Source organism: Haliotis asinina, chromosome 9 (genome assembly GCF_037392515.1).
Source record: "Haliotis asinina isolate JCU_RB_2024 chromosome 9, JCU_Hal_asi_v2, whole genome shotgun sequence".
NCBI classification, from domain to species: domain Eukaryota; kingdom Metazoa; phylum Mollusca; class Gastropoda; order Lepetellida; family Haliotidae; genus Haliotis; species Haliotis asinina.
This window is the reverse complement of record NC_090288.1, coordinates 7,125,565-7,140,339: the sequence shown is the minus strand read 5'-3', so window position 1 is coordinate 7,140,339 and position 14,775 is coordinate 7,125,565. Positions and strand designations below refer to the sequence as shown.

The 14,775-nt window shown below is 39.4% G+C and overlaps 1 protein-coding gene across 11 annotated transcripts in view; it reads right to left on the bottom strand.

Annotated features, from left to right (window-relative positions):
- Positions 1-14,007, bottom strand: part of LOC137295704 (membrane-associated guanylate kinase, WW and PDZ domain-containing protein 1-like) — a 137,050-nt gene extending 123,043 nt beyond the window's left edge. For all 11 annotated transcript variants that reach the window (XM_067827208.1, XM_067827209.1, XM_067827218.1 and 8 more), the window contains exon 1: positions 13,126-14,007. In XM_067827208.1, the coding sequence (XP_067683309.1) occupies positions 13,126-13,477 (352 nt within the window). In that variant the 5' untranslated portion in view covers positions 13,478-14,007. The remainder of the gene's footprint in view (positions 1-13,125) is intronic.
- Positions 14,008-14,775: the final 768 nt, after the last annotated feature.

Genomic DNA, 14,775 nt, shown 5'->3' with positions numbered 1-14,775 from the left:
GTGTTGTAAATCTTACATTAAATGTCCATGCAGAAATAATGGATCTATTTTTCAAAATGAACTCACCAAACTGACAATGAATAACCCAAATCAGTACAGGACTACCATTCATTTAGACCCATGTTCTGTCTCTGCCCATTCAGAATGTTATTACTGTACAAGTGGACAGAAGTTACTCTATGACAGGGTTTTACTGAGGGATTTACATCTTTGGGTCAGTGGAGGTGTATCAAGCATTTATGGAAAAAAATTCTCCAATCAATGACGATTAAAGAATTATTATTTCTCTTGTTGCAATCTGTTGTTATTTATGTCGAACAAAACACCTTGGAACATATAACCTTAAGGTCTGATATCACTTCAACTTTAAACTTCCATGGTGCATAACCATGTTGGGGGGGGGGGGGGGGTGCACACCCCTGCAAACTCTTCTGGATCTGCCTATGAGCAGAGGTTAAAATGATGGTGTATGAGCATTGTTCCATTGTGCACCTAACAATATTCCAGCAACATAATCAAATCTGGACCACATTACCCAGTGACTGATGCTGTGAACAATGATTCCTACCATCACTGAACAAATATTTGCCACCAATTTAGTCACCATGTGACCTAGTCTGACCATCTGGTTCATTTAGTTACAGTCTACGTAACCTTTGAGATTGACCAATCATAACACACAACTGACCAAATCGCGAAAGTGGACATTCGCACATACCTTTAGAACTTTTACCTCAGAAAGGTCTGTACCTGAATGGTTCTGAATGCTATTTTCCATACAATCACTACTGGATAATGCACATGGAACATGCTACAATACTGTCAACAGTGAGTAAACAGTCACTGAAAATAGCGCTTTCATCAATATTCAAGGATGTCATCTTGCAGAAACATCACCTAATTGAAACCATGTCATCAGAAAGCCTGTGTTTTATGCAGATTTTCATTTATTGAGGGAAGATTGTCAGTGACCAGTGAATTCTTAAAGTCCTGCCAAACCTTATACACTGGTCGTTGTCTACATGGTTAAAACCGTTCTGCCTTCTCGCGTTTGACTGGATGGTCATAGGGTACCTGACGCGACCTATTACAAGGCTTAGTTAGACTCACTAGTTGAGTGTAACGAAAAGTACTGAGTATACCTAGATTGATTTAGTTACCTCTTCCAGCTATCACTGGATGCTGAGGGCTAATTATACAATTAAACTTTTCCATGTCAGAGGAGAAATGAACATTCTTTTCAAACTATACATTGCCTAACAGGCCACTCATCTTCCATCGCGTTATCTAATTCCATTCACATAGTTTGTATACCATTTGCAACAGATAATCTAAAAGCTGCAATTGGTAAGTGAAATGTCAAAATTAACTATTCACCATAGTTTAATTCATCACTGGAATGTTGATGGCGGTATCAAATATTTATACTACATCAATCAAGCAACATCAATCCTGCCCACGTTTACCAGTGGAGACCACTTCTGTGCCTAAATGAATAGAGCATCTTCCATTCCAACAGTGTAAGTTTGTGGTACAAATTCAGACCTAAAGAACATTGTACTTGTTGTTTTCCTAGTCCTGGACATAAAATTGGGAAAAAACACAGGTCAGATCAATTTCTAGTCTGTCTCACAGTCCCTCACCTGTGAAGGTCTGGGGTAGAATAGGCCTTCTGCAAACCATGCTTGCCATAAAAGGCGACTATGTTTGTCGTAAGAAGCTACGAACGGGATCGGGTAGTCAGGCTTTGTGACTTGGTTGACGCATCATTGCTTCCCAATTGCGCAGATCAATGCTCATACTGTTGATCACTGGATTGTCTGGTCCATACTCGATTATTTACAGACTGTAGCCACATAACTGGAATATTGCCGAGTGTGGCGTAAAACTAAACTCACTCACTTACAGTCCCTGAACCATATTTTGTTCCCTACATCCTAACCCTCCCTTTAATGCTAAAGCCCTCTCTGCTATGCTAAAGCTCTAAATGAAGCAAGTCTACATTTCCTCAGGTTCAGGAAATCTCTGAATCTCTTATCTCCCAGTGGCTCCTCTTTCAATCTAAATGGGTGTATCTGTTACAATCAGAATTATACATATTGAGAGACTAAGTGTTAGTCTGCTCATTTTCTTGTATGTGACTGTCATTTTATACCACTTTCAGAAATATTCCAGCAATATCATGGTAGTGACAGCTGAGATGCACTTCACTCATTATTGCCATGAGGAGAATCGAACCTATGTCTATAGCATAAGATGTGGATGCTTTAAGCACTAAGCTACTCCATCGCCCCTCATATTTAAATGCAGTAATCTTGAAAAGTGATAATAATCACAGTTCAAATCAGCTCACAGATGTTAATACCTTGGCAGTCAGATGCAAAGAAACATTGTACCGGCACAAGCAACAATCTATCAGAATGTAACTTTTTCATTTTCTGTCCAGTTTCATATTTTCTATTTCTAGTTCCTATTACAGAATAGCAACGAAATATATGTACCCATGAACTCAGACTCATTATAGTGAATAAAGGACCCTGTCTGGAACTAGGGCACACATTCTTTAGGTTTCTGTATTGAGCCAGTGGGCTGTGAGCTAATCATTGTTACACTTCACTAGACAGACAGATCAGTTGTCACCTTATGAAAATGAGTACTCTTAAGCTTATGAAGTGAGTGAGTGAGTTTAGTTTAGTTTTATGCTGCACTCAGCCATATCCCAGCTATATGGCAGCAGTCTGTACACAATTTGATCTGAACCAGACAATCCAGTTATCAACAGTATAAACATCAATCTGTGCAATCGGGATACGATGCTCATCACAAGAGGCGACTACTGGATTGTGTGGTCAGACCAAGTCACTTGGTTGACACACCTTTGTATTCTGCTAGATCAATGCTTCTGATGTTGATGACTGGACTGTTTGGTCTAGACTCGATTATTTACAGTATTCCATATAGTTGCAATAGTGCTGAGCATGGCATTAAACAAGATGGTGCACTCTTCCACATATGTTCAACCAAACAGACAAACCTACTTAGTCAACAATACCACTGTAAAGCAGGACAGTTATAGTGTTCAAGCCATAGGATGACAAAGCATGTACTCCTGTTCCTAGATCTGGTGAGCGTCATGGCAATGAATGAGATATGAAGCCAATGGACTGAAATACTACAGATACTTGCAAGGAGCCGAGTAATGGAGAGTGGCTTAGGCATTTCCAGTCCTACTAAAACATCAATAGCTGCGAGGAACATATACTTGCATTTCAGCCTCATGAATCATCTTAAAATTACACCCACTGACTAATCTTGCCCAGTTTTCAGGCCAATACACATAAAACAAGACACTGTTCTTAAACATTTCAAGTCAGAATGACCTGCTTCACATCTTTGGGACCTTCTGTAGGTACTTATGAGTGAGTGAGTGAGTGGGTGGGTGAGTGAGTGAGTGATATTTCTTCAGCAATAGCAACATTGTATCAATGCCACAAGATGAAGATGAGCAACTGATGTCATTCAACCAAACCATGACATGGTGGAGTAGTCTAGTGGGCAAAGCATCTGTTTGTTACACAGAAGACCTGGTTCGATTCCCCACATGGATACATTGTGTGAATCCCACTTCTGGTCCCCTGGCGGGATATTGCTGGAATATTGCTAGAAGCATCGTAAGACCATACTCACTCACTCAACTAATAAACCATGACACCAGTATTTCTGTTTAACATGGTATTATGCAACAACAAAACACTTCACTTATTTCATGCCATTCAAAATGGTTCTCTTAACAAACACAGATCTAGTGTGGCTCAGGGACCATTCCGCTTGGAATCAGCAGACACAGACCAGTGTGTGGCAAGGTTACCAAATAGAACCATCATGTTTCATATACATTCAGATTTGCAAATGGTCCCAAGCTGAATGTACTGCTGTTGTCTAAAGCCAGAGACAGCGCAAGCAACTGCAAGTACGGAAGATAACAATGATCAGCTATCATCTAATTTCATGGGTTTTAGAATCAATGTTTCCTTTGAAGATAACCAAACATTGAAAAACAGGGCCCCTCATAGCCAGTCCAATTGGTTCAAATTGAGCTAACAATAAAAGACTTTTGTTCAGTCATGTATTTGTCACATATGTGAACTTGGGTTTACATTTTAGTTGTTTCATTGCAGGAATCAGCAAGGGTTTCAGACATTGCACCCATGACAGGAATCAAGCCCTGGCCATCCAAATACTGAGTTTACTCAAAGATTTATCCCTTCTACATGAGTTAGGTCATAGAAAGTAAAATTTGGGTCAGTGCATATATGCTACTCAACAATTTCTAAGGACTGGACTTTTAATGACCACAGATCAAAAAAGAGGAGATCTCAGTCCAACAGAAAGCAAGGTCGATCTACAGTTACTTTCGCATCCTGTGCAGCCAACGGTGTTACTTTTCAACTTGTAAGACCCATTTTTGCTGTCCCTCTCCATGATATTGATGGGATATTGCTAACAACGGTGTAAAACCATACTCACTCACTCACATGAAAAATCATCTGTCTGCTTCCTGACTGAACTATCTGGCCTATGGAACAGTGTGACTTTGATTGTTCTATACATTCACTGGAACTCAAGAGACTGCAGCACTAATACTTCAACCCAGAAAATATATAATTCTGACAGAAACAACAGACCACATTCAAACTGAAAAGTCTTTGCCGGATGAATACTTATAGACTTGCTTATGCAAGGCTAAGCTTCACATCAAGGGCCACTGAAAAGGTTAAGTACTGAGGCTAAATAACTGAGTCAGACTAAAAGCTACAGAATTCATTAGAGGAGACCTTTCTTCATAGGAATTCCTCACGTGCATTTGATCAGAACTACTGTCATTTACAGCTTCTTTGACACAGTGATGCTATCAGTGCCTATGAACACTGTCATCAGAACTCATCAACTATATGCAAGCTCCAACATTAACAAACTTCTGAAGGTTAAACATCTCATTAATCATACTTAGTAAGATGTGTGTAGTTTGTTGAACACACTAACTGTGTTTATGGAGAGACTGGCATAAGACTACTAGAAAAGATCAAGTTTGCATCTCACATGTTACAAGAAAGTGATGAGCTCCGCCTTGTATCAGTCCCGGGATGGGGAGGTGGTGGGAGGAGACAGCTTGAAATGCTGATCGCTGATGTAAGAGTTTGCTTGTCATGCCGAAAACCAAGGTGTGATTCCCTACCTAGGTACAATGTGTTAAGCCAATTCTGGTGTCCCTCTTAATACATTACTTACAACGGCGTAAACAAAAGTACTAGAATATGTACTTCACTTACAAAGTGTGATCACATAACATACAATACTGCCAGAGTTTTTGGTTTCATGCCTTGGTGTTCTAACAAAGATGATGACTGGAGTTTAGTCTTCGGGCACTGGTCAACTTCAGTATGAATTGTCTGAGGAAAGTATATTCAAGCTAGACTACAGCAGGGTAGCTCTACAAAACCAGCATTGGCTGCCACTAACACAAGCAACCATGCACATGCACACACTCACACATGTACATGGCCATAGATGCAAGTGTAGTTATCCTGAATGTGCCATTAAACCCAGTTTAACATCACCACTTCAAAGTGAGGGAGTTCTTAGTCTGTTGAAACAAAGGGTATGATGCTGATGGATTCTACCAAATGCAGATCCTGAGAAGCCTAAGGTACGCAACTCTGTGTACCATACACAATGATATCCCTGTCACATCATTTGAACAGTGAAACCAGAACAAAGGATAAGGATCAGAGAGTCAAAGTATGTGATTGTGATGACTGAGTCTACATATCTAACTGCAAAAGGAACATGAATGACAAGAGTCATTTGACTGTCAGCATTTTGAGAAACTAACCTATGATTATGAATAATAATAACCTAGATAGTTACAACACCAGGTGTCTGTAGACAGGAGCATATAAGCATATAAAGCATATAGAGCATATAAGTACACAGTTGTGGCACCTATCACATATATATCCAAACACAAGTTAATTCTGCCCCAGAAAAAAGACAACAACAAAAAACAGATGAATATAGTACTAGTCAAAACATGGAATCTTATCTGGCATCATTTTGGTCATTGACGTGTTATATAGATTTTAGAATACTGTCACTGTTTCTACACAGATCTTTTGCAAAACAAATTTCTTGAATCTCAATTTTGTGTCTTGCACCAAATTGGAAACTGAAGTGCATGTCAGACATATACCTTTTAAGTTCAGCGGCTCAGTAAGCGGGTTGAGTTTGATGCCCCTGTGGGAAAACATTCTAAAGTAACCAATAGCTTGACAGACCCTTATCATACAGCCTTGGTATTTCAAAACAACTCGACAAGACGTACCTCCACCACACAATGCACGCATACACATAAACATAAACCTGACAACATATAAATGCAGTAAGATCCCAGTGACTTCAATTCTGGCACAATTACACCTTATACTGATACTCACAGCAAACTGTACCCCATTCAAACACCCATGCATTAAAGACCCAAAAACATTCAGCCGACAAAATGCTCAACACTAAATGTATGAATAGCAACAGCAAGACACGCTCATGTCGTCAGCAGTCTACGAGGCTTCACTAGCTTAAAATGAGTCCTTCAACCTTCACTGTAATAAAATGGCATATCCAGAACAGTGAGTATCCTTTAGACAATATGGTGATCACCTTGTCTGCCTTAGCCTACAGCCCATTATCCCACAGTGGAACCCTGACATGGGTCACCGAGCATGACTACTCAAGCCTAAAGTGAATGACCTAGAAAAGCCCAAAATATCTTACACACAAATAGCCTGATGTCAACACAGTAGGCATGCTGTACATATAGACTCCGTCCCTCCCTGCAAGGCTGAAAAGCATTGAATGTTTATATTCCATTTTCACCTGATCTCACCTACGTCCATGTACAGGTAAACACTATCCTCACAGCTGTTGTCATTGCTGGAAAGCTTATTAGCAAACGGTTTAAACTTAGATTAGGTAAATAGCCAGAGACTATTTCAAATAAATAAACAGGACTGGGATGGGAAAGTCAGCAATATGCGTGAACTGATTAATATTCAGCCTGTGTGATAATGGAGTGCCAGAGAGTCTATCCTTTGAGTATCGACTACATATGACTACATGAAAAGCTTGATACTAACTTTCCCACATGTTCCTAGAACCGCATTGTATTGGTCTCTCTGTACATTGAACAGAATAACAGTAAGTCTAACTGAATCACAAACAGAAACAGCATTCAAAGCACCAGTTGTGTTATGTCCAGAGAGGCAATACTGTGAACATATCAGCCATAATACAACATTTGGTCTGCATGAGAATCATCTAAATTGTTGTGGTAGTATTCACTTAGCTGTCACAGACACAACTGTCACCAGCATCGGCAGCTAGAACAGAATCAAGCATATTTCAGGAGATGATGTTTTTCAAGTCACATCTGACAAGCCAAACTTCTGAGAATGTGCATTATGATGTTTATCAGTGGTCAGGTACACAATATGGCTCTAGGACAGTAAAACTTTAACAAAGCCACATCATTAAACATGACCATACTAAACTTGAATATAGTTCAGTTTTATTTCATTTGGTTAATTTTCACAGACATATACTTCAGAAAACAAACTTCAGAACAGGTCTAAACAAAACTCTGACTTATTGCATACCCCCACAAACCTATGAGTTATCACATATCCCCAAAACCTTTGATAACTTTCATGACTTGGACACCTCATTATTGAACTGAGACAAAATACAAGACGTGAAATCTTGATTGCCTTTCAAACATTTGTGCCGAACAACATATCTTTTCTTATCCATAATCAAGACAGCAGGAAGCAATCCTTGTCAAGACAGGAACAATGTATGCAATTGGTTATAGAATCCATATCCTTTACCACAGCTGACTGACCTACAAAAAGCCAAGAACAGTAATGAGAAAATGACTCTCTAAACTCAGAGTGTTGAGAAATGAAACACAGACCTGTAACAATCAACACAGCCTGGTTAACAAAGCATACAAAACCTAGCCTACCACTTACAGAGCCTTAAAATGAGTGTCAGTCAGAGGGCAATTTGGACATATCGGAGTCGGCTGGAATTTGAACAGAGGATATATTCCAGAAAAAAATTAAGAATACATTAAATATTGTTTGTTTTGCATATGAATAATCAAATATTGTTTGTTTTGCCAAATGCAATCTTACATTTACTTTTAGTAATATTCCAGCAAAATCACAGCAGGCCACAGCAGAAATGGGCTTAACACACTGTTCCCATATGGGAAATCAAACCCAGGCCTTCAGCGATGTAAGTAAGAGCTTTTACTACTAGGCTACTCCACCACATTACAGGTCCCTTTAGTAAAGTCAGTAAACAGGACAACACACTCTGATAAACGGAAGTAAATCTCAGACATAACAAATCTTTTACAGTTTGATAAAAAAAATAATACCATTCGGAAAATAAACTCACCAACAGCACTACCATATCTTGAAATCTCATGCTGCTGGTGAAAATGTTTCTTTGCATCACAATGTTGAATTCAGTTGTTTATCTTGATCAATCTTTGTATTTTTTCAAAAGTACACATAATGTCACAAATCAACTGACGAAGGGGCAAGGATTAGTCCAGAAACCTTGTTACATACAATAGGGAAGAAGTTGGCATTGATAACATTTGCCTTTCACTTGAATAACAACTTCTAAATGACTCTCAGGAACCTTTGCATTTTGATCTAAAGAAAATATGCAAAGACAAGAAAATGGAAAGATATTACATCATTTGGAATATCCCATCCACTGTCATGTGTTCACCGGAACTTCAAATACCTGCACAAAGTCAAATTAAGGAGAACCGCACGCCATGTTTATGTAGTAAACGTAGGCAAATTGGGACGACCCGTTGTTTGACTCCAATAGAGAGACTGCTCTATGTTCCGCCATTTGCGTTACCAAAGTTGTGTGTCTAACCTTTCTAATTATGTACACACCTGTTGTGCACCAGTATGAGGAAACACCAAGGAGAATGTATTGCAAACAGGTGCTCTCATGGGATGTTATGTAACAAGGCGAGTCCACCAGCACCCCTGCGAACAACTGAACTCCTTGCACTGATCACTCTGTTTATCAATTCTACCACAGGCTTAATCAGGAAGAGATGCTATTGACTATGTGACAAAAAGGTATCAATATAGTTCCTCGGAAGATGGATTGTAATTCCTTGTTGAGTAGTGATTACATCATGTGGAGTTGTTACTTTATGTTGGTGTTTGGGGTTACTACCTCCAGTAGATGCTAATATGCAATATATACTACCCGCATGCACTCTCTGTGTGTGTGTGTTGATGGGTAGTATACATACTACTCCTAGAATAGGAATACCAGTATATATAAACACTAGGGATAAAATGATACATTGTTGCAAAATGAGTTTTCATGCAAGATGATACATGGTAGGTTCTTTATCAATACTCTATGATTCACTTGGAGAAATAAAATCCTTGCTATTCTTCCAATAATCCTCACATCATTTCTATCAGTCAAATAGTGACAAAATATTGTTTCCACTTCATATCTAAAACTAGTCCCGTTGAACGTATAACTTCAGGCAGATTTTCATTTGAACCAGTTCTGTCAGATGTTTTCACATCATTTGAAATGCATATGTATATCACAAAATGCGTTGTATCATACCCTGTGTATCATATGCTTCTGTATCATTTCACACGATACAGAACTGGATATTATCGCAATTGACGTGTACCATATTATTGTCCATATGTTATATGCTAGTTCAAGAACTGATAGGGTAGTAGCCTAGTGTTTAAAACATCCGCTCAACATGCTGAAGACCTTCCCAACATGGGCACAAACTACAATATGTGATGCCCACTTCTTGTGTCCCTTGTGATGGTATTGCTAGAATATTGCTAAAATCAGTGTAAAACCATGTTCACTCACTCAAGATATGACAAGAACTAGAGCAAGAACAAGCACCACATTTCATTAATCTCATAAAGCAGCTAAACAGAACATGTATTCAAGTCGACAACGTTTCATAACATATTATTGTGTACAGAATGAATGGTTGTTTGATTCAAGATATGTTTTGTTCATATGTAATTCCTAGGATTACCATATGACAATCCTTATTAGATACATTTTTAACTTTTTTCCTCTACACAATTACTCCATCCCCTACAGTGAAATACAGAAAATGTACTCATTTTGGTCCTCGGTCTTATTCAATCATAATCACTTAATTTTATTTGTTCTTCTCACATTCAGTGCAAAACCAGGTGATCAAATCATTAGTAGGAATTTTGTAGACTTAAGTAATATGCAGGCATATGCCCTAGACAAATCCAGTTTTGACCCCACTGAACTGGACCATATCATCAATATAGGTGTCAGATCAGAGTGCATACAATGTAGAACATTATGCCAATGATATACACTGTTGCAGGACACAAGGGTGAGCTAAGTCAAATAGTGGCACCTCTCGCAGTGATGGAGGGAGCAGAAAGACAGAGGCAGGATTTTCTGTGGGCATTTCATCAAAGTCCGCAGTGAAATCAAACACAATGAAGAACTATATAGGTTTTATGCCAACAATGAGTGAGTTGGGTTCAAACGATGTTTCACAGTATCGCATCTCAGGGTGACAGCATTGTGTGTCTGAAGAGTAAGGCAGGTCTCTGACCAGCACAATACAGTGCTAACCAAACTATAAACAGATCTGAGATTGATATCAACAATCATAGGTGTCTGAAATGACCAAATGATGCCCAACTTGTCACAGCAATTTATGAAATTATGATGCCTAATCTGACCAAACTTCTCACATCAAGTCCAGACACATGGAAGGACTGTCATGGGTTTACAGGAGTGAGTGAGTGATTGCGTGAATGAAACTGTTCATCAAGACAATCTACCCCAACCCTTTCAGTTACGAGGGCTTCCTGAGCAACAAGGGCTTTCTGAAGAACAAACCTGGAATTGTTCTGGAAAACTGGGGGTGCTGGGGTAGCCCTGTGGTTAAACATTTGGTTTTCATGCAAAACAGTCAGGTTTGATTCTTCACATAGGCATAGTGTGTGAGGCCCATTTCTGGTGTTCCCCACAATGATCTTTTGGGAATACTGACAAAAAGTAGGGTAAAACTAAACTCACTCACTTGCTCTAGGAAACTGTCCTGGTAACCTCGCCCTCCCAAGTATGAAGAGCTGTCATCATCACCTCATCATATTATATAACAGCCTGTTTACACAATCAGCCCTGCCATGGTTGTCTGTCAACAAGCACTACCAACTTCCAGCACATGACTCAGTCTGTATAGCCTGATGCAGATGGTTCTTGTACAAGGACATAACTGGCCCATGACCAATAGCTGATAAACTAACACAGCAATTAATATGCCACCATCCCTTGTCCTGAAAGTTTATTAAATGACCATTGGAACTCTTGTGAAAACAGGTGTAAATGAAATGTGCAACACCCCTTTCTCAAGTGTCCCTGCCGACCCCACCCCTTCTGTAATGCTGTCTCCACCCTAGTAGCAAATGTTATATGAAAGAAGAATGTCCTGAGCAAAGTTGTAAACTACATGAAGATACATAATGTCATTTGTCTGCGGCAACTTTACTGTAGATACAAACTGTAGAAATGTATACATTAATTATAGCTCAAATATTCCTACTTACATACACACACATCTTCTTACGCAAATCACAAATATGCCCAACTTCGAGTGACACTTATATACTTCAAACATTACATCAAACTGTCAAAAACTCTTCATGAACATAAAATATTCCATATCTCAATATCTGAAACCAAATGTAGCTGTAAGTCTATGTTGATTCACGTCAGGAAACGGTTCTGCAGAGATAGGGATTGAGGATTATAATTTGTCAAACTATGAACGATGGCAGTGTATGCTACAACAGTTTGTATTACTAAACTATAAACACATGATTAAGTGAGAGGTCACATTCATTCAATGCTGTCATGAGGAGCATGTGATTAAGGCATTAAAACCCACACTTTGATACCTGGATAATTAGTAAAATTAGCCCCTTCATGGTATGAGTTCCTCTCGTTTCCCATCCTATATAATATTTATAGATCGATATATACTAGAATTATACTAGAATCATTAACAAAACCTAACAGCAATTACTAAAGGACTCACAAAAATAAATAAAAGCCCCAAAATTAGGCATAATATATAGGGTTGAACCACTTCGTGTTACCTCTGTTAATCTGCAGAAGAAAGAGTATGGGGAAGGGAAGGAACTCTTTCCCTATTAACAACTTGCTGGCAATGAAAAATGACAAAAGTCTTGTTTAATGTAAATATATATACCACATACATTATTCATGTAATTCACGAGATCTCAGCAATACCTGTCATCAAGTTGATGGTTCTTATTACTAAATATCATCAGTGTATATATTTTGATATATTTCTTTATCACCTGGAGAGAGTGTTTACTATGGTTCGGTTACTGAGTACATTGTTCCAAGTGTGTCAACAACAGGCAACTTTGTACACACTGCTCTGTTCAAAGAGCTGAACGGCACTTGCTAACTCTACTGCAACTATTAATGCCATGCTAAACATTTGTGGTTGTCAGATTTATTCACTTTATATTATTTTACTTCACGTTCGGAAGCTGTTATTGAAATTGTAAGAATATAGTGTTTTAGTACTTATATATAGCATGAGACAAACGTGTATTATCACACGAACCATTTGGATACAACTTCACTGCCTACCCTTGTATTGAGTTCAAAAGCATTAACTATGAACTAACTAAACAGTTAATTGTCAGCAAAAGGGGGTGTGGCTGGCTGATAAAGACTAACCCACCCACTTGGGCAAGCATTCAACTTTGAAATGTGCTTTTCTTCAAGCTGCCCAAGGCTGGGATGCATGTCATTCATGCTCTGTTTACATTTCACCAAGAAGTGGTGAGCAACCAAGTTATGGTGGCAGTCCAACCCCAATGAAACAATACTCCCCTGAAAGTAGGTTAAGGGGACCAGTGGACCCACAGTGACCAAGACACAACATACCTGTGCGAACCGTTTTGATCATGACCGGTGCTCCGTTTTGGCTGACCTGTTTCAACCATATACTGGCATCACGCAGGGTATATCCAGACACCTTCTGACCCTGTATCTCCAACAGAATATCATCGCTGAAGAGCTTTCCGCCGTGGTAGTTGACTCTGTCGTGATTGACGTCCCCGATATAACAAAACAATCCCGAATCGGCCCCTCCCTTGACGGTAATGACATCAAGACTCTCTTCGCCATGGGCCGAGGATACTATCGTTTCCTGGATCAACTGACACCAGTGACGGGCGTCTTTATTCGGTTTGGGGGGCGGCTGGGGAGGGGGTGGCATCGGTTTGCTCCGAATCATGATGGTGCTAACACTGACATACTACTACACAACACATCATAACAAATCCACAATGAATTGAAGACGACAGTAAATCCAAGTAGCTGACATTTCTCTTACACATCCATGCGTGCAATCTTCAGTTGACGACAGGTGCCCGAATACACACACCCATGCTCGCATATATCACAATCAAACTGGACGAACTTTCACATTTTGGACTCGTAATATCCTCACGAATTGTCGAATCCCTTCATACTCCTAGTTGAATCCCTCCAAGATGTCGTATCATCCGTGGGAATTCATTCTTTCGGTACCCCTCTGATTCAAAACGCTGCCATTTGATACATGGCCTACGCGCATGCGTATAAAGATGTCTACCACCATGCGAGAGGTCGTGTTGTCGTAATAAAAGGGGAATTCCTATGGTCACTGGCCAAGCTGGACAGCGGTGATCACAACTACACAGGAAACCAGCAAACACCAGCTAACACATCATACTCAAGCGATATGACACAGCTGATCGCCATTGCCTCGAAAAAAACTACACTCACACTCGTCTGCTCGTTGTGACAGAAGTGCATTGTTAGATATGTGACAGAGACAATAAATCAGCCACTCAACCAAATCTCTGGGGCTTGACGAATCCTTTGAGTATATGGAGCTGTCAAAGCCTATGGAGTTTAATATTGCAAATGAACACAATGAATCTAGCGTATCACTCGCGGATACATGGCATATATCTAGCGGGCCAACGCCCACGTGTGTATGTATTGTATAAATGGGGTTTCTGAAAATAATTTCCATATCTCTCTACAGTATGTTTTACACCCATTTTATTAAAGATTGTTGATATTTCAATCGAGTTACTTGCATGGTATACATGTTTAAATGTTTCTGATAAATCATTAGGTAATTCGTGTGTAATTCAAATCTAATATATAATAATTGTCTTCAACAAATCACGAAAACTGCACTTAAATACCTTTAAAATGTGGGGCATACATACTTCAAACGTAGCCATGGCGACCGCAAGTTTCGTATTTTAGCTTATAAACATCAGCATCGAAAAAATCTAAAAATGGACTCCCCTGGGACACGTCTTTGGGAGAGGTTTAGAGAACGAGTGAAATTCCAGCATGGTAGTTTAAATGTAAAAAATGCTTCCTGGGAGCGTCTAGGAGCAGATCACGTTACAAGACCTTGTATAGACGAGGGGGTATTGCGTTATATGGGGGAACGGGAGAGGGGTTGTGAGAGAGGGGACCATCTTGCCATATGTTGACAGATATGGATATTTTGTCACGTCCTTGGGAACA